This window comes from Pyrus communis, chromosome 10 (genome assembly GCF_041283825.1).
Source record: "Pyrus communis isolate YQ-2024b chromosome 10, ASM4128382v1, whole genome shotgun sequence".
NCBI classification, from domain to species: Eukaryota; Viridiplantae; Streptophyta; class Magnoliopsida; order Rosales; family Rosaceae; genus Pyrus; species Pyrus communis.
This window is the reverse complement of record NC_142574.1, coordinates 2,770,987-2,791,145: the sequence shown is the minus strand read 5'-3', so window position 1 is coordinate 2,791,145 and position 20,159 is coordinate 2,770,987. Positions and strand designations below refer to the sequence as shown.

Below are 20,159 nucleotides of genomic sequence, written 5' to 3'. Positions count from 1 at the left end.
TATGCGATTCCTTAGTTCATATATAGAATAGATTATGCTACTTTTTTTCATTGTCCTTAATAAATAGTTACAATGCATAATGCATTTGATTATATCAATTAGCATCATTTAAAGTTTTTTTTTATGATTTGCTCTCTTTGTGTAAAAAGAGTTGGTTAAAAGAATCTATTCTTTTATTCAACATCTTGAGTTTCATTCCCCCGCTTCCAATATTATTGTACCAAAAAAAAGGATTTTTTGAAATGTTTATGAGAAATTATACACCTAATTCAAAACCTAAAACTGGTTTACGTGATGGTTTCTCGAGACCTAAAACTCGAACTGATATATTTGATTGATTAAACAATCTTCGATTCGAATGAAATTTGGTATGAATGATCTTCAAATAAAAATTAAGATATTAAACGGTTTCGTTATGAATTTCTTTATAGTAAAGATACATTATTTATAAGTGGAAGAATGAGCTCATCCCCAAGTAATATTCTATAAAAACACCCCTTAGATTAATTAACATCTAATGGTCTTATTGAGAGTATAATCCCACATTAGGGAAATAAGGGATTTTATGTTTGCAAGGGTGGAGCTAGCTAGGTAGAGGGCTATACCAGGCTCCAACTTGGGGAAATCTTATACTCTAATTCATTTTACCTCATATAAGTGAGAGATCTTAAATTTGATTCTTGTCAAAAGTGAATTTGAACTTCATTATTGTTAGCTTATTATGAGGTTAAGCATACCCCTCATCTTAATGTAAATAATATCGTTTACTTTAACATTCAAAATCATATGCCATCAATTCCATTTTTTAATATTCCCCATCTTTCCCATCCTCCACCTTCTTGGCTTTCCTCAATCCCATCTGATTTCGGATCTCTAGCCACTTACCTTGAATGTGTTTTGACACGATTATCTCGAGATGTGCGTAGAGCTCCTGTGCAGATGATCACACCACCACCTCCCATGGATTTGTCTTCGACGACTTTGTTGCCTTCAGTGACTTTGTCTCACCAGCTTCCTTTGGTTCGTTGCTACTGTTCCGTCATCTATGGTGCTTTGTGAAGGTTGTTGGAGTCGTCTTTCCGTCATTTTTGAGAATTGTTTGGCTGGATTTTTGGTGTCTGTTCGGGCAGAAGTTTTTCGACAATGCATTGGAGGTGGTCACTAGGAATTTAGGGTTTTTTGTTTCGTTTACTGCTTATGGGCTCAAACTTTTGTTTTGGGGGTCCACACTTTCTTTTGAGCTTTTTTGGTAATTGGACCTGGACCGTTGTAAATTTTAATGTGTTTTTCGGTATTGAATCTGCCGCTTTTACCCAAAAAATATAAAAAAATCGTTAATATGTCATTGTCTTACTGTTTCTAAATCTGTTTGACATGATTTAAGGCTCTATAAATATTGCAAGAGGCAAGAGCCTTTGGAAGAAGTTAAAAATATATACATATGGCTAAAGCACAAAGCTTCTACGCTGTGTGCTTGGCATTTTCTTTAGTGTTTAATTTATTACTGAGCTTCAGACTCTATGTGGATGTGGGTGGAAATTGGGAACTGAGTTGGAGCAAAAGAGCAGCAGAAGAAGCTGAGCACGTGGCAACCATCTCTTGCTCAGGGCATGGAAGAGCCTACTTAGATGGCCTAATTCTTGACGGGAAGGAACCTGTTTGTGAGTGCAATTCCTGCTATGGAGGCCCTGACTGCTCTTTGTTTTTAACTGGATGTGCAGCAAACGCTGACAGGTTCTCTTTCTCTGTGTACACTCACACATACTGTGCTAGTTAATTACTTTGGTTTAAAAACCCTTCAGGAAATCTGAACGGCATAGAGGTTGTGGTAAAGGCTAGGAAGTTTCTAATTCAGAAAATTGAACTCAGAGTCTCAGAGGCATATGGCCGACTAAGAAAAAGAACTCAGAAATCATAGATAATCTGTTTTTCTGGAGTTAACAACCACCACTTCCAATCAACAGACCTACTTGAACAGCTCTAAATGTAATCTGTTAAGATTTAAAAGGTCGCACACTTCTAATCACACGAATATTGTCCAGTTAGAACCGTCGTCGCATCTAGTTGGGTTGGGGTCGTCAAGCCTAGTTGGGTACAGGGTAGTCAGGTCTGGTTGGATAAGGAGGAAGCCGCTTGATACCACATCAATATTTGAAAATCGGGTGAGCAGTCTCTATAAATGAATAATAATATAAAATATTAATATAATTTAATAATTATCACACAAATAGAAATATACGAGAGAGCATGAGAAGTAGGAGGAGAGAATCTGCCTCCTATGACCAGAAACAAAATTCAAATAATTTCTCTTATTAAAATGCAATGCTTTATAATATTTCTATTGATAGAGAAGCAGACAAAGACTAGTGGGCGATAGATACAAGTTATTTTACTCAACTAATTTGTTTAAAAATTAAAAAACTACGACCATCTATGTAGCCTTCTTTAACTAATAAGTCGCCGGTCGCCGAGAGATTTTTTTAATGTTATTACTGGTACATTATATATCATTATACAAATAATAAAATATGTATGTTAAAAATTAAAAACTTAAAAAATAAAATTTCTTATCACTTACGTAAAATTATTTTAAGTCTCGTCAAGATGAAAAATTTATCGCCGGTCACCATCACATCAAGGAGAAGTGGAGAAGTAACCTTTGCTTTCGTTTGGTACGTGTGAAAGGAATCTTTTCTGGAACCATCTCCTCAAAATCATTTTTTGTTGGTCCAAAACGCTTTTCCCACTATAAATTGCTGTTCATTGTGTCATGTATTACGTCAGCCATACAATTCTAAACTTTTTATATAATAGTTTTAACCTTTTATTATACTAAAATAATAGACACACCATATTTTTATCGAATGAGAATCCTTTACTATCTTCTTTGTAAAGATTAAATTCATGAATTATGGTTGTTTATCGTATACTGAGTGATAATAAATTATTTAAATTTTATTTATTTAAAATTGAACACAAATAATATCAAATAAAAACTAACTGCACGATATACAATAAATGGACACGATTTACAAATTTTCAGAATCCTCACAAAAAAGATCCGAAGATGATACTCATTCATTTTTATCATATGGGTGTAATCTTTAATTGATCATAAAGTTGTACTAAATTTCCATGGGAAGAAGATTAAATTTTTCTTCTTCGACAAACGATGGCAATATTAAATTGTTAATTGCTTAGGGCGATAGAGTTGGTGTAGATCGAATATATACCATGACGCTTGTGTATCATTGTTTCTGTTACTGCTATTAAAATTGACAACCTAAAACTGCATTCTATCACCTCTCAAACTATGTCCAACCCTTGATTTAAAATTAAGACTTTTAGATTCAGGTTCAAAAATGTAAATTGCTTTTAGGAATGAGTCAATTTATCTAATTACATAGTTTTGTTGCTTTTATATTCATTTTATATTTTTTAAAAATATTAAAAATCAATTAAATCTTCTAAAATTATGCATTTTTCAACTCCATAAAATCTAATTAATATCTTATAACCCAAAAAAAACAAAAAAAACAAATACACTAACATAAATCTATCTACAAACAATATATCCTAACTCAAGTAACAAATATATGAATGTATATTATACCTATAAGTGAGATATAAAACTTAACTAAAAGGTAGAAAAAATATAATATACCTACAAGTAAGATACAATAATCTGTAACATGTTGATTATAATAAAGAATATGTCATATAGGTAGATTAATACAATTATTCTATCATATAGTTTGATTCTAAAATTCAAAATAAAATTTATAAATGTGGTTTAAAGTAGGACGAGAACAAGAAATAACAAAAAATTAAATAAATAATAATAATTAAGAAGAAATTTGTTGTTTATATTAAATCTTGTTATTGAAGAGTTGATAATTAAATTTAAAGAATTGAACTTATTTAATAAAGTGAACTATTTTTACTGTTAACTCAAAAAATTAGACTTATATCCAACCAAGCCATTTGAAACCATTGGACTAAAATAATCCATGGCAAAAAGATAAATGTTTGGGCGAGATTCTACTTAAGAATTAAGCCTGACTTAATTCGCTCGAGCCGGCCATGCACGTCGATGCGCTGCAAAAAAAAAAAAAAAAAAAAGCCTCAAATTTGACGCATTGCACGCCACAAAGCTGACAGTCGACTCAACGTTGCAGCTTTGTCGGCCACTAATCAAGAGTCTAATAACTCTTTCGGCCATGCAACAACTACAATCAACGGGTTGTTGATTGATTCAACTATCTAGATTAAAAAAAAAATTTATAATTACATTAAATTCAACAGTATGATTGAATATGAGCATATGCAACGATAAAAAAAGCTGGCGCCCCGATTTTGAATTTAATGGTTAAAATAATTAAAAAAAAAATTTTAACTCAAACTTCATTCTAAAACTCTATAATTACATATATATATATATATATATATATGTTCAAACATCCACACAAGAACCACTTTCCTCATACATTACTTTCCTTTTTTTCTTTCTACCCACTTCCCAAAAATATTTCATTCTATTTCTAAATTTTTCAAATTGCCAAAAGATCATGTTAGAGGACCTAATTGGTCAAGTGATAAAAATCTTGCTTGTTATTTGGCATGAGTTTTTATTAGCAAAGATGATGCTATAAGCACAAAAAAAAAAAAAAAAAAAAAAAAAAAAGAAGCTAAGGAGTTGTGGGCTTGTATTGTTAAAAGTTTAATTCCATCTCCAACACCAAAAGACCCTATAAAGGTGTTTACAGTTGGTAGAAGATTATCAACAAAGCGTACAACTTTTCAGAATTTAAATATTTTTAGGTAAAAATTTTCATAAAAATAAAAGAAAACTAATGAAAAATACTTGAAAATTTTGAGTTTTAATGATAAAGACAAAATAAAGATTAAAGTGAATAGTACCATGATTGATTTTTTAGTGTAAAAATATGGTTTTTCGTTAAAATGAACAGTACCATAAGCTTTTCGTTAAAGTTCCCTAAAAATAAATTAGAATAATCGACATAATAATCTTATTTTTATAAAAAGTTAACGAAAAATTTAGGCTAGAATTATTCTTTAATTGTGTGTGGCTTAAATTTTAAGCCATAATCAATGGAGGAAAACAATTGTTATGGCTTTAAAATTTGTGGCTTAATTTTTTAAGGTTTAACCAAAAGGGTTGTGGATGGTCTTAAGGTTCGTTCGGCCTAATTAACATTAGCGTCGCGCACCCAACTCCCAATTCTATCATCTAATTCGGCTTCTATGTGTTGTGTGGAGCTTTGGCCAGCCTTATTTTTACAGGCATATATCACACGCACAAAGGAGAAATTTGGGAAAAATTTTCAAATGAATTAAATATATATTTTCGCAAAATAGCTTAGTTCTTACGGGATTTCATTAAGCTGACTTTTTTTCATGCAAAACTTGAACAGACAGTTCTGCAAAACAAAGTTTGATTATCTTTGACATCTTAACTTCATTCTCTAAACGCTCAAATTCCACCAAAAATTGTTTGTTGCAGTGGGGACCCATATTTCTTGGAGCCTTTTTGGACGAAACATGCATCAAAAAGTGCAGTTTTAGTAGCAGGATGGCATCGAATGAGCTATGTCTTCCCTGATCAATCTCGCGTCTCAGCAGAGCTTGAGAGGCACATCCGCGAAATTCATACCATTGTCGGAAATGCGGTCACTGAAGGGAGATACATTGTTTTTGGTGCTGGCTCAACCCAACTTCTCAATGCTGCAGTTAACGCGCTGTCGACTTCCAATAACTTCAACTCTTCACCTTCAAGTGTTGTAGCTTCAATTCCTTATTACAGTGTAAGATCCGACTTCTGAATTTACAGCGAGCAAATTTTATAATGAATAAAACTATTAAATATTGATATACATGATTTCGATGTGAATTTTCACAGCTTTACCAAATGCAAACGGAGTTTTTCCGATCAATGGACTATATGTTTCAAGGAGATGCTGCCTTGCTGCAGAACACTTCGGATGCTACTAAAAATGTTGTTGAGTTTGTAACCTCACCAAACAATCCAGATGGGCAGCTGAAGAAGGCAATTTTTCAAGGCCCGAATGCTAAAGCAATCTATGATCGTGTATACTACTGGCCACATTTTACAGCAATTCCTGCTCCAGCGGATGACGATCTCATGATATTTACAATTTCTAAGCTCACTGGCCATGCTGGTACTAGATTCGGGTACGTAACAAACTAACCAACATTTTCTTCCATATTCTCCCCACCCTTATTGTAAATATATCGTTATATAAATAAAAAACATATGCTTCTACATCTATTGAATTTAACAGTGAGATATTCTGCTTGAATTTTTTCACCCTAAACCCTAAGTAAAGCCCCTCTAGGTAATTATATTAATGTTTTGCCTTGTGCAGGTGGGCATTGGTTAAGGATGAGTCTGTGTACCAAAGGATGACCCAGCATATACTCATGAGTAGCTTAGGTATTTCTCGAGATGCTCAGCTAAGAGCTTTGAAGCTTCTAAATGTCGTCCTTGAAACTGGAGGCAGGGAAATCTTTGAGTTCGGATACCATACTTTGAAGAAACGCTGGGAAAATTTGACAAACATCCTGTCTCTGTCAAACCGCTTTACTCTTCAAAAGTTCGAACCCAAATACTGCAACTTTTTCAAGAATATTAGAGACCCTTCACCAGGTAATGTACTATAACTCATCCTGTGCTTTTCGAAACATGCAAGAGTACGTGTGTGTAGGATACTTAATTTAAGAATTCCTGTATAAACATAGGACGTTGCACCTCTCAAAGGTAATGAGATTTTAACGTTCATGATGACATATTCTATTGTAAAAACCGTACAGAAGTGCGCGAGTGTATGCGTGCAACGATTTATCGATTTGGTGACAGAAAAACTGAAAATTATGTTTTGACGATCAAATGAATTTGCAGCTTATGCATGGGTGAAGTGCGAGAGGGAAGAGGATAAAGATTGCTATGAAGTTCTGAAACAAGAAGCGAATGTTTATGGTCGTCCAGGTGCTGAATTTGGAGCTGAAGATCGATATGTTCGTCTCACCCTCTTAAGGAGCCAAGATGATTTTGATTTATTGCTTCAGCGACTCAACCACTTAGTCTTGGATGAAAGGAAGAGCAAAATAATTATTTCTTCTCAAATAGGGGGTCAATACGTGACATAATCTGCTACAGAGAAACATTGCAGAAATATAGTAGAGCACTACTCGTGCTCCCTTGTGTACGGTTGTAGAAATATAGGAGAGCACTACTTGTGCTCCCTTATGTACGTCTATATGTAGCGGTCACCATTTAGTCTCGGAAGAAAGACAAAGCCAACAAACCATATGTAAACCATTTGATCGCAAAATAACTACCTCACAATCTTTGTGAGCACTTTTTTTTTTCCTGTAACTCTCTTAAACAGAATTCCTCAGTTCTGTCAACATTTTAGTGCCCTGAACATGCCACGAAATAAATCAAAGTATATAATGAGATCAATGCACAACCTTTGTCACTTTGAATTTCTACAAACATATGGTGCATATTTACCGCATAACGCAAATGGAAAGCTCCACAAAGTAAATTTTCCTTGTGCCTTTCGTCTGTGTTTTCTTGTGCGCGAAATAAGGTAAATAACATATACATGCTCCATTTTCTTCAAGGACAGTAACATGAAGCACTAGTACAGTAGCTAAGGAGAGGAAAGCGAACTTACCTGACTGACCAAAATCACAGGCTCAGTAGCAAACATGATCGTCAACCAGGATTCAGAAAGATTCGTGTGTCATCGACATGATTGTGGTGAAATGGCCTCAGCATCCCGAGTCAAGTTCCCACCAACCATCTGCCAGTATCATCCTTCACAAATTTTCATTCACACGCACGCAAGCGCAAACACACACACACACCAACAAAAACTTTGATTTCCTCGTCCTCACTCTCAGCATCAACCTCACCATTCCAGTTATGCAAACTTTGTTCTTCCTCTGGCTTGTATGTCCAGTCCAATATCTTCAACACGTGATGGTCCTTCCGTTTCCCCACAACCGAAAACAGCCTCCTTCTTAACCTTTCTACTCAACATTTCATTCCAAGAAAAGCTAGAATCCGCCACAACCACCATCTTCAGACATACATCTCAACTTCGCCTCCATCGCAACATCCACAGTACCTTAATTATCCGACACAAACATCACACACTCAACTCTCCTATGATTTCTCAATGCAACATCCGTCCCCTGTAGCGTATCCAACACATCCAAAACCAAAATCCCTGCCGCTTCACCTTGTCCGCTAAACCACGCCCAACCTTGGGTGTCAAGACATCCCTTGAAGCATTCTTTCACTTGTCCATCTTCATTGAATACTTACCCACCAAATTCACCCCCGAACTCCCTCTAGCAGTCTCAATCTGATTCAACCTTTTCACATGTTCCCTCTCATGAATCTGCCTAAAATCATTCACAAACTTTTCATTAGTATAAAATCTCCTCCCACAAACCCGTTGGACTCACCAGCCTTAATCACAACCCTGTTGCTCTCTTTCCTTTCCCTAACAACTTGTGGAGCATAATTCAATGCATTCCGGTCTACATACACAAGCATATGCTGAACAAGCCCAAAAGACGAAGCTGCAGTATTGAACGCTTGACGGCTTCATACGGGGAGACTGACTTGGGTGGGGTTTGGCATCCCAATCCCAGAAAATTGTAACACTGGGGTGCCAAACACGATGATGCGTTCGAAGAATTGAAACCCGGTTTCAATTGAAAATGGCAAATATCTAATCAATTGCGCAATAGTTTAAGATTTCTGAGCTGTTGGATTTAAGTGTACAGAAATGTGGCAAAAGTTGTGAGTATAAGCATTGCCAGAGGTCTAGAGGTATCTCTGATTTCTCAATGGACTCGAGTTGCCTTTGAAGATCCAGCCAGAGTTACAACGGGTGACCACAATGGCACTTTCCTGGGTGGTGTTTCCCTGTACTCTCTCACCTATCTTCCCCACAATGCGGGGGAAGCACTGGCAGTGCTAACAGGCCGGAAATTTGCTCAAGCAAAGAGCTTCAACTGGACAATAAAATACAAATTGAAAGGAAAGATGCAAAGTCCACAAAATTTCAAACTATACATACATGCGCTACAAGAGAAAGTGGAAAATACGTCCAAACAATACAGTTTTCATCCACAGAAATCAGTTGCTCTGGACCTTGATGTTGCTTATGTGCTGTGCATAACGAAAGGTTTTCAGAGATGCCGTTTAAATCTGTAAAATTGCCGCGTTTTGTTTTGCAATATACACTTTTTTTTTCCTTTTTTGCTGTTGCATTATTCGTTTTCATCCCTGATACTTTCTTCCTAATGAAGAAGGCTTAATTTTGACTCTCAAAGAGAGAAAAAATCTGTATAAATGGGAAAGTCGATCCTTACGCCACAACTGGTCTTTTCGGTCCTACTAACTGCCTTTGTTTTAATCGGCTGAATGTCCTCCTCCTGTATAAAAACAAAAGGAACCTACAATAACAATCAAAAGCAGGTACACTTCGAAAGGGGTTCCCCAAATGATGCTCATACTTCCCCAGCTGCAATCACAGGCACTTTGAAGTTGAATTCCTCTGGGATTGACTTCAGGATCGAGAACAAGATCCCCATTTGTCGTGCCTGCTTCTTCCAACCAGATACATGTCGTCTTTGATTTATACCCAGGTGCAGTAGCTGTGACTGCACGCAACCAAGTAAATCCAACAAAAAAATAAGGCATCAAAAGCCACCTAAAGATGGGAAATCAGTGCCACAACAGAATCCATAAAGCATTTGATTCCAAAAGCCTTCGACAAATTTATTGTCAAGGATTCAAGATACAGACTGTACACTCATGTTTTGTCGAAAAGCAACAGTTATTAGGCTGCAATCAATTCCTTTCATGTTTATCCCTTCTTTATAAGAAACCCAAGTTTTTTTCTGTCAACTTATAAGAAACCAAGTTCAATTACCGAAAATTACGGTAGCCGTGCTTACACCGGGAATAAGAAGAGCAGAAAAAAAGGACCATCACGCCACATCCTCTCATTTCATGCCCTCAATAATGATGGGGCGCAAAAATCCACTCACTCTCTAGATCTAGGCCAAGTTTCTTGAATGCCACATGACATACGTGAAAAAGCGTACAACTATGGAAATGTGGTCTATAATATGATACCAGTAGTTTTAATACTCAACTGCATTATATTTCCTCTTTTCATTTTTATAGCATCCAGCTCGGTATGAACAAGGATATAAACTGTAAATACCTTCATATCTTCCGGCGGGGGCAAGCAAGCGATGGTAATGTGATGGTAATTAATGTGCAAATGCTCTGCTAGCTTGAACCTGTTAGTCAAAACAGATGAGCCATTGATTTACATGTAGTCCTCTTCAGCTTATCAAATAATGTAAAACAGCTAACTGACCAAAATGGTATAACAAATTATGATATAACGGAAAGGTTTAGCAAGAATAAGTGACACTCCAATGTTATCCAGTTTTCTTTTGTTTTGAAATGTACTTATCAAACAGACTGTTTTGTCATTTATTTCTATCATTTACTCTACTAATCATACGGCTGGAAAATATCCCAACAATACTTTAGGCTCCTCAACGGGGTTTTGACCTACTATTCAATTCGATTCTAAGACTTCGGTCCAATATCACATCTCAAACTGAAGCCATATTGTACAACCATAACAGGAAAAACGACTTATCCCTCAATTTGAAGAATAAAATGAAAGATCATTCAAAAAGTAAGTTAAAACAAAAGGGAAATAATTTTCTAGGTCACTTGTGCCTATTAATCATTCAAAAATGCCTCCAACATAGGACAGGCTGGCAACAAGATCCGTGACTCTTCCTAACCAAATGGATATAAAACTACAAACATTCCCATATAACAAATGAACTAGAACACAAACAAGCAAGAAGGCAAGCAAGCTTACGTTAATAGGAAACAAGAAACAGGCAAAAAAACATATTGATTAAGTAACGTTGTGCCTCGTGTATAGGTCTAGCAACAAGAAACATAACAAGATATTAGAATAATATCAAGACATGAAGCAAGAACAAAAAGAAAATAACCAGCCATGTTAGGACACCAAGTAACCCAAAGTCTTAACCAATAGAAAAATGGGCACAACAATCAATTTGAAGATTAGCATGCACCCTGGATACACTCCAGGAGAGTATTTTCCTAGGATTTTCACAAAGAGACACTGAAAGTGTTCAGTGAAGCTTCTCTTTAAACAGACATTAAAATATGATCCCTACCTAAAACCCTTTAATGAGGTGAAAATTTAGATTTTGAAATAGAGCTTCTCCTGTTTGGAAGGGAGTGATGTAACGCTATTAACTCTCTGACAATATAAACCCACACTGATAAGATTGCCACACCCCCCCCTCCCTCGTGCCTAGAATTTTGAACCTGAACAATGGAAGACAATAAAATAAAAATAAAGGACTCCTGTAGTGATCTGAGCTAAAAGTCAGTACAATGCAAAGTTCCGTCCCCACCGCGCCCCTAAGGTCCATTGGACCTATGGCTGCACCAAGGGCGTATACCGTATCCCCATATACATGATAAGCTTGGCTAAAGAATACAGTTTTATATATCAAGGTTGCAAACAATCGCCCCCCTAACTGATGCCTGACCTCGTTAGCAGTAGGCCATTTGTTATCACTAATCTCCAAGGTAAATTCAAAACAGCCACCATTTATGTAGTTTCAATCTTGCATGCCCCATATATAGGGTACCTACAACAGGTGTCTGAAGAAACAATAGATGAATAAGAAACAAAAGGAAAATATACCTATAATAAGTTGTAATATTGTTTCAAGCCATCATACCAGAAAGCACCATTCGTAATCCCTCCCTCAAATTCCTTGCTCAATGACGTACTGTAGTGAGAGCGACTATATACACTTGCTAAGAACTGGAATGTCTCGTCGTCTGGACTTGCAAAATAATCTTTCCTGTAATTTAATTTAGATCAAAAGACAAGGGCAGTTTTGATTACCTTTTATCCTGAGTGCCATCCCATGGATAATTTGCAACAAGGGCAACCTGTGAACAACAAAAGAATTGGTAATGACTAATTTCTCGGCATCTGAATCAAGGAATCCATTAGCTAAGATAGAGAACAACCTGTTAGAATTAAAACCTATGAGTACTATGTATCTTTTGAGCTTAACAATTTGGATGAGCGAAAAAAATGAATGTGGATGAAGGCTGAAGAGCTACATTAGATATATAAATTTTGGATGGATCAATTTACAAAATCCTTTCTTCCTAAGAGTCTTCAAATAACAAAATTTAAAAAAAAGTACTTGTCGGGTAGCATGCTCCGGAGTACAAGCTGACAAGCACTAATGCAATCGCTCTTTGCTTGGTAAATACTAAATACTTACATATTTTAATTTACTTCTTGTTCTTGTAATCTCAGTTTTTCAACTTCCAAAAACAACCAAGAAACTAAATGAACACAGATCCAAATGAGCAAATAATATAAAACGCATACAAATATATATATATATATATATGAGGAGATGGGGACCTGGAGGGTAGGAAGTATGAAGGCCGCCTCCCTTCAATGTCACATCCCGGCCCGGACGGGACCACTTCACGGGCCCGCTCCACCACCGTAGCACGATATTGTCCGCTTTGGGCTTACCATTCTCTCACAGTTTTGTTTTTGGGAACTCACGAGCAACTTCCCAGTGGGTCACCCATCATGGGATTGCTCTAGCCTCTTTCTCGCTTAACTTCGGAGTTCCTATGGAACCCGAAGCCAGTGAGCTCCCAAAAAGTCTCGTGCTATATAGGGATGGGAATATACATTTAAGGATCACTCCCCTAGGCGATGTGGGATGTCACAATCCACCCCCCTTAGGGGTCCGACGTCCTCGTCGGCACACCACGGCCAAGGTTAGGCTCTGATACCAAATTGTCACATCCCGGCCCGGGTGGGACCACTTCCCGGGCCCGCTCCACCACCGTAGCACGATATTGTCCGCTTTGGGCTTACCATTCCCTCACGGTTTTGTTTTTGGGAACTCACGAGCAACTTCCCAGTGGGTTACCCATCATGGGATTGCTCTAGCCCCCTTCTCGCTTAACTTCGGAGTTCCTACGGAACCCGAAGCCAGTAAGCTTCCAAAAGGCCTCGTGCTAGGTAGGGATAGGAATATACATTTAAGGATCACTCCCCTGGGCGATGTTGGCGATGTGGAATATACAAGTGACATCCCACATCGCCCAGGGGAGTGATCCTTAAATGTATATTCCTATCCCTACCTAGCACGAGGCCTTTTGGGAGCTCACTGGCTTCGGGTTCCGTAGGAACTCCGAAGTTAAGCGAGAAGGGGGCTAGAGCAATCCCATGATGGGTGACCCACTGGGAAGTTGCTCGTGAGTTCCCAAAAACAAAACCGTGAGGGAATGGTAAGCCCAAAGCGGACAATATCGTGCTACGGTGGTGGAGTGGACCCGGGAAGTGATCCGCTCCGGGCCGGGATGTGACAATTTGGTATCAGAGCCTAACCTTGGTCGCAAGTGTGTCGACGAGGATGTCGGGCCCCTAAAGGGGGTGGATTGTGACATCCCACATCGCCCAGGGGAGTGATCCTTAAATTTATATTCCTATCCCTACCTAGCACGAGGCCTTTTGGGAGCTCACTGGCTTTGGGTTCCGTAGGAACTCCGAAGTTAAGCGAGAAGGGGGCTAAAACAATCCCATGATGGGTGACCCACTGGGAAGTTGCTCGTGAGTTCCCAAAAATAAAACCGTGAGGGAATGGTAAGCCCAAAGCGGAGAATATCGTGCTACGGTGGTGGAGCGGGCCGGGAAGTGATCCGCCTCGGACCGACAGTAGCAGGACGAAGAAAAGAGGAGAAGTTGAGAGAGAGGAAGAGGATGGAAAGAGCAAGCTCCATTCTGTGATCTTTGAGGTTGACTATGGAGACGATGGAGCTGGATTCAGGAAGCCATTGTTGGAACTTGGAAGGAGTTAAGGAAGATGAAAACGTAACGACGAATATCGGAGATGCTGGATCGCCGAAAAATGGGCTGCAAATTCTAATGGGAACAAAGAAACGGGGACTTTGAGGTATGGGTTGCAAATGGATCTCGGCCCATTTGTTAAACAACTTTTGTTTGGGCCTAAATAAGCCTACAAACCTAACCGGATGACCCGTTCAAACCGCCCGAACCAAACTAAATTAAATAGGTTGATTTGTTTTTATCTACAACAATATGTTACTTGATGGCTTGTGTGATGGTGTTGATTAGAAATGTTGGCAGATGGTGATGGAGCTGCTTGCTAGGTCCTTCCAACTTATCTTTGGCTCAATACTAGATGACAATGTTTAATTGCTGATGTTTTCAATAAATTAGTATGTATTCTTCTTTTTAATCTAAGTTTATCTTTATACCTATGTGATGAAACATGTTTGGTTTTGAGAATTTATGTGATGAAACATTCAAATCAGTCAAATGAAACCAATACGAGCGGTTAGATGCAGTGGATTTGTAGTTTAATTTGTTTAAAGTGAGGTATGGCTCAGCTTATTTTTTTTTTAGCAGTAAATGTTGTGCAGAAGCTTCAAATATGAAATCAATAAACTAACGCAGAAAATTTGCAAAACAAACAATCCAAAGTGACACAAGAAATTATATTAGTTCACAAAAGTATAAGATACTCCAGATGTTTTAACCGTTAAATAATTTATGATACTCAAAAGTATGAGATACTCCGGTGTTTTAACTGTTAAATAATTTACCATAGATCATCCTAGAATTTTGGTTCTTTTACTCATACTTAGGTAAACAGTCATACTAAGTTTTTTTCATCAAAGAAATAATTCATTGTCAAAGAAATAATTCATTGTCCGCCACAATCACCAACACTAAGTTTTTTTCATCAAAGAAATAATTCATTGTCTGCCACAATCACCAACACTAAACCGTGTGGTCCCAACCACCACCACTACCAATAGAAGTAATACTCGGTTGTCCATCTCTCTCCCATTTATTTCCCTTCCTCCCTTCCTCTCCTACACAACTTTTCTATGAGAATTTTTAGTGTGATTTTTCTGCTTCTTTCCTTGTCGTTTGTCACTTTTCTCTGCATGTGTAAGTTTGTGTTAATCCTGTATTTTGTTTTTCTAGTATTTTCTCTAAGTCCCTAATCTCTTTTGCTTAAATACATTTTCAATTGGCATAACAAGTTTTAAAGTTTCTAATTTTTTTTTTCATTGCTCATTTTTTGTTTTACTTGTTCATTGACTATTGTTTTTGTTTGCAGAACCCATTTTTTGGTAACTGAATATGACTCAACAACTTAAACTGAGTTAACGGAGACTGTAAGATCAAATCAAATTGTCAAATATGTGTTGACACTGATATATCTGACCGCAGTGAGTCCATGTAGTTACGAATAAAAATTGTATCTTGTAATTACCAAAACAAGATTTAAAGTTTCAAATTCTTTTTATAAATCTAAAACATTGATCTTCTATCTTTTTACTTGTTCATTCAGTTACTGTTTGCAATACCCGATTACAACAACTGTTTTGTCCGATGGCATTGACATTGAGCACCCATAGAGCCTCTGCATCTTTTCTTTTCAATGAATCAGCTCCTCGATGGAAGTATGATGTGTTTTTGAGTTTCAGGGGTGTAGACACCCGCAAGGGTTTTGTATCCCATTTACACCATGAATTGTCCAAGTGCCAAGGAATTACGACTTTCATGGACGATCGAGAGCTTGAAGGAGGAACAAGTATTCATCTTGAGCTCCCAAGTGCGATCAAAGAATCGCATATTGCAATTGTTGTTCTCTCACCAAACTATGCTTCTTCCAAATGGTGCTTGGATGAACTTACAACCATTCTTCAATGCATGGAAGCCAGGAACTCAGTTCTGCCGGTCTTTTATCAGACGGATCCATCTGACGTCGGAAATCAACGGGGATGTTTTGCTGAAGCCTTCGCGGAGCATGAAGAAAAGTTGATCAGTGTCGAAGGCAAAAAGAAGGTGCACCAATGGAAAGCTGATCTAAAGCAAGTGTCCAAAATTTGTGGTTGGACTTCGAAGGAATCTAAGTAAGCATGAATAACTTTAATTTCCCATGTCTTAGTAGAGTCAAAATTGAATGCTTCGTTTATGTTTTTTTCATTGGTTATTTTATACCATGTAGGTGTGAAAGTGAGCTTATACAAAAAATCATCAAGAGTGTGTGGAGGAAAGTGCAAGCTACACTCCCGTTGTTAGATTCCTCACAAAAATTAGTTGGGGTTAATTTTGGGCTTGGGCAACTAAGTTCTCTATTAGCTCATGATGTCAATGATGTACGCTTTATAGGGATAACGGGGATGGGTGGCATAGGTAAGACAACCCTTGCTAAGCTTGTTTATGATAGAATCTTTCATCATTTTGAAGTTCACTGCTTTCTTGGCAACATTAGAGAGGTTTCTAATGTTGATCTTCAAAAAAGACTTCTTTTCCCGGTGTTGAGGGAAAAGATTGAAGAAATTTGGGATGAAGAGCGCGGAATCATTTTCACTAAGAAGTGCTTACGCAACAAAAAGGTTCTTCTTGTACTTGATGATGTGGATCACATAAACCAGCTTCATGTATTAGCTGGAAAGGAAGATTGGTTTGGCCTGGGAAGTAGAATTATCATTACAACTAGAAATAAACGTCTGCTAGTCCAGCATGACATAACATTATGTCATAATGTCAAAGTGTTAGATAAAGGCGCAGCTTTTGCACTGTTTAGCCTTCATGCCTTTAAGAAAAATCTGCCTGAGGATGGGTTTTGGGAACTGTCAACGTGTTTCATTAATTATGCTGGAGGCCTTCCATTAGCTCTTGAAACTTTGGGGTCGGCATTGTTTAAGAGAAGGCTAGACACTTGGAATAGTGTGTGGGATAATCTGTCAAAAATTCCTAATCCAGCAATTTTTGATAAACTTAAAATAAGTTATGATGGACTAGAAGAGTGGGAGAAGAGAATTTTTCTCGATGTTGCATGTTTCCACAAAGGGAAGTACACAAATGAAGTAATTAAAATGCTAGATAATTCTTTTGGAATTTCTAGTAGTAGTATGATAGATGTACTAATTGAGAGATCTCTCATCTATCAAGATCATGAAAAATGCATACGGATGCATGATTTGATTCAAGAAATGGCATGGACAGTTATTGTTCAAGAGTCTAAAGAGCCTGGTCAACGCAGTAGGTTGTGGCTTTACAATGACATTGATCATATATTCACGACGAATACGGTAAGAAGTTAAATACTAAGTTTGGAAGAAGATATGATTTCTTTTGACTCTATATTATTATATGAAATTAATTCGTCCTTTTTTTCCTTAATTGTTAGGGAACAGGAGCAATTGAAGCCATATCCTTACGCCTGCTCAAAGTAGAAGAGGTACGCCAGTGGAATTGTGAAGCCTTCTCTAAGATGGATGGACTAAGGTTTTTGGAATTCGATAATTTGATATTTTCTTCAAGCCCCAAATTTCTTCCATGTTCCTTGAGAATTATAAATTGGAGTTGGTATCCTTCTAATTTTCTTCCAACCAGCTTTCGCCCGCACTTGCTTGCTAAACTTGAGATGCGTAATAGCAATCTTGTTCGTCTTTGGGAGGGAAAAGTGGTAAGAGTAGTTATGAATAAAAGATAATATTGGTTACTCACTAGTCAATACTCACTTTTTGATTTTGTCAAATGATATTTTAACACATATATTATTTTTTAAAATAATAGACGTGTTATTTAATTTTTCTTGAGTTTTAAAATCAAGGAACGCTTGATATTTTTTTATTGTACAATCCCGAAGGTCCCAAATTTCTTCCATATTCATTGAGAATAAATGCTATTTAATTTGCAAAACAATCATATATTTATTTATTTATTTATTATTTTGAATAAACTTTAAGGTTGTGGAAGCTAATTATATGATCTGAACCTTATCGGTGATGTTGTGCAGGACTTACCCAACTTAATACATATCGATATTAGGGACTCTTATAAATTGAAGAGTACCCCAGATTTCAGTGGTATTCCAAATCTTGAGAGGTTGATTCTTGGAGATTGTAAGAATTTAGTTGAGATACACCCGTCTATTGCAATCCTCAAAAGACTTAAACATTTACTTCTTAATGGCTGTGAAAGCATTAATAGCCTCCCACGTGAGGTTGAAATGGATTCTCTTGAGACCTTCAATCTTGATGGCTGCTCAAATGTGAGAAAGATTCCAGAATTTGGGCAGCAAATGAAGAGTGTATTGCGAATTCACTTAGATGGGACTGCAATTGAGAAAATACCTTCATCAATTGGACATCTAGTTGGCCTAAGGGAATTGCATGTAAGGAATTGCAAAAATCTCTTGAACCTTCCAAGGGCGATTTGTAATTTGAAGTCTCTTGGATATCTCAGTGCGAGTGGATGCTCAAAGATTGACAAATTCCCAGGAGACATGGATCACTTAGAGGCGCTTTGCTGGGGACCCACTATGACAGAGCCGCTTGTGAGTATGAAAAATCTCAAACGTCTAGTATTTAAGACAAATTCTGACATAGCCGCTTGTGGATCGGATGGTAAAGCAAGGGATGGGTGGGGCCTTCGCCGCTTATTTGGACTTGAAAAGAGTTGCCCTGATCCTCCATGGGGTTTGGTGTTGTCTTCTCTAAATCGTTTATGCTCTTTGACAGAGTTATCTCTAGAAAACTGTAATCTCCGCGAGGGAGATATCCCCGATGATATTGGCTGCTTGTCCTTACTGGGAGTATTGTATCTTAGTAGAAATAATTTCGTCAGTCTACCAGAAAGCTTTAGACACCTTTCTAAACTTTTCAGTCTTGATCTGGAGGGGTGTAAAAGCCTTCAAAAATTGCCACCTCTTCCATCAAACAGAGGATTAAGAGTAAATCTGGACAATTGCACTTCCTTACGAAGGTTGTCAGGTCCATCCAGTTTTTATGGTGATTATGTCACTTGCCGGAATTGCATTGCATTGGTTCAAGATAAAGACTTGATTAATAGGATTCTAAAATTTGTCATTCAGGTACTCTCTCTCCCTCTCTCTCTCTCTCTCTCTCTCTCTCTCTCTCTAAATAATTGATCTTTCTTCTGCTACAGGGATTGAATGTTGTAATCCCTGGAAGTGAAATTCCGGAGTGGTTTAGTAATCAGTGTGTGGGACATTCAATAAATGTGGAGCTTCCTCCACCATCATGTACCAACTGGCTTGGGATTGCCTTCTGTGTTGTTTTTCAAGACCCTAAGCAAAACTTGGCAAATCCAGCTGCCCTTCGTCATTATGATAGATTCGAAATTTGGTATTCAGATGCACATTTTGGCCATAGAGTTTTGATCAACCGCATAGGGTCTGTTGTGTCAAAACATCTTTGGGTATTTTATCTGCGTCATTATAGAAATCAACGTCGTGAAGATTGTCTTCAGGAACAGTGTTTATTCGAAACTTATTTTTTTGATATCAAGGGACAACTAAAAGCAGACTTGAATATGGTGAAGAAGTGTGGGGCTCGTTTGGTGTACGAGCAAGATTTGAAAGAACTCAACCAAAAACTACTGAAACGAACACGCGAATATCATGACGAGGCAGCTCCAAGTGAACCTGAAAGTGCTAGCTTCAACGACACAGAAAAAATTCGCAAAAGGCGTTGTAACTAGTCACCATGTCACAAAACATGCAAGTAAGTAACCATCGATTCATCACATCAGCTTAATTGTCATCAAAATTATTTTTTGTTTCGACATCTTAGTCAATGTAATCAATCTCTCGAGCTATTTATTAAGATGGCATTAAGAAGATTGATTAACAATCTGATCATCTTGCCTAATGCAGCAAGTGGGTACCTTGGAAACTCGCGACACCATAGGGGATGCTCTGTCAGTCCAGATCTTAAGGTTCATTTTCTGAAGACGCCATTAGCGTTAACATGTAAACCAGGGGTTGAATTCAAACTTCTGTACTCTGGCAGAAATTGATTTGTTTCTGTCTGATTTTGTAACTAATGCAAACTTGTAGTCCAGAAACAGAAACCTTACTAAGGAAACAACACTTTTTGCTCAACAACTTTGGTTTGATTTAAA

General features: G+C 37.4%; 3 protein-coding genes and 1 pseudogene across 6 annotated transcripts; 2 read left to right on the top strand and 2 right to left on the bottom strand.

Moving 5' to 3' along the window:
* The first annotated feature begins 1,403 nt into the window (after positions 1–1,403).
* LOC137729407 (tryptophan aminotransferase-related protein 3) lies at positions 1,404–7,409 on the top strand. Its single transcript, XM_068468353.2, has 5 exons — positions 1,404–1,734; positions 5,525–5,825; positions 5,921–6,213; positions 6,408–6,688; positions 6,941–7,409. Exons 1-5 carry the CDS (start codon positions 1,442–1,444, stop codon positions 7,186–7,188), a joined length of 1,416 nt encoding a protein of 471 aa, XP_068324454.1. The 5' UTR covers positions 1,404–1,441; the 3' UTR covers positions 7,189–7,409.
* Positions 7,410–7,478: 69 nt separating this feature from the next.
* On the bottom strand, positions 7,479–9,347 carry LOC148693364 (uncharacterized; annotated as a pseudogene).
* Positions 7,479–14,255, bottom strand: LOC137728746 (uncharacterized). Its single transcript, XM_088678714.1, has 6 exons — positions 13,897–14,255; positions 12,588–12,618; positions 12,051–12,097; positions 11,881–11,983; positions 10,296–10,374; positions 7,479–9,726 (listed from the first exon to the last, which is right to left on the bottom strand). Exons 1-6 carry the CDS (start codon positions 13,964–13,966, stop codon positions 9,574–9,576), a joined length of 483 nt encoding a protein of 160 aa, XP_088534840.1. The 5' UTR covers positions 13,967–14,255; the 3' UTR covers positions 7,479–9,573.
* Positions 14,256–15,045: 790 nt separating this feature from the next.
* LOC137728744 (TMV resistance protein N) lies at positions 15,046–20,159 on the top strand. 4 transcript variants are annotated; one of them, XM_088678710.1, is made up of 8 exons: positions 15,046–15,164; positions 15,337–15,448; positions 15,571–16,135; positions 16,231–17,320; positions 17,419–17,697; positions 18,031–19,107; positions 19,182–19,759; positions 19,912–20,159. In XM_088678710.1, exons 3-7 carry the CDS (start codon positions 15,612–15,614, stop codon positions 19,734–19,736), a joined length of 3,525 nt encoding a protein of 1,174 aa, XP_088534836.1. In that variant the 5' UTR covers positions 15,046–15,164; positions 15,337–15,448; positions 15,571–15,611; the 3' UTR covers positions 19,737–19,759; positions 19,912–20,159. The 4 variants fall into 4 exon arrangements, with proteins under 4 accessions (XP_088534836.1, XP_068323601.1, XP_088534838.1 ...); XM_068467500.2 differs by having other exon boundaries at positions 15,337–16,135; XM_088678711.1 differs by having other exon boundaries at positions 15,064–15,448.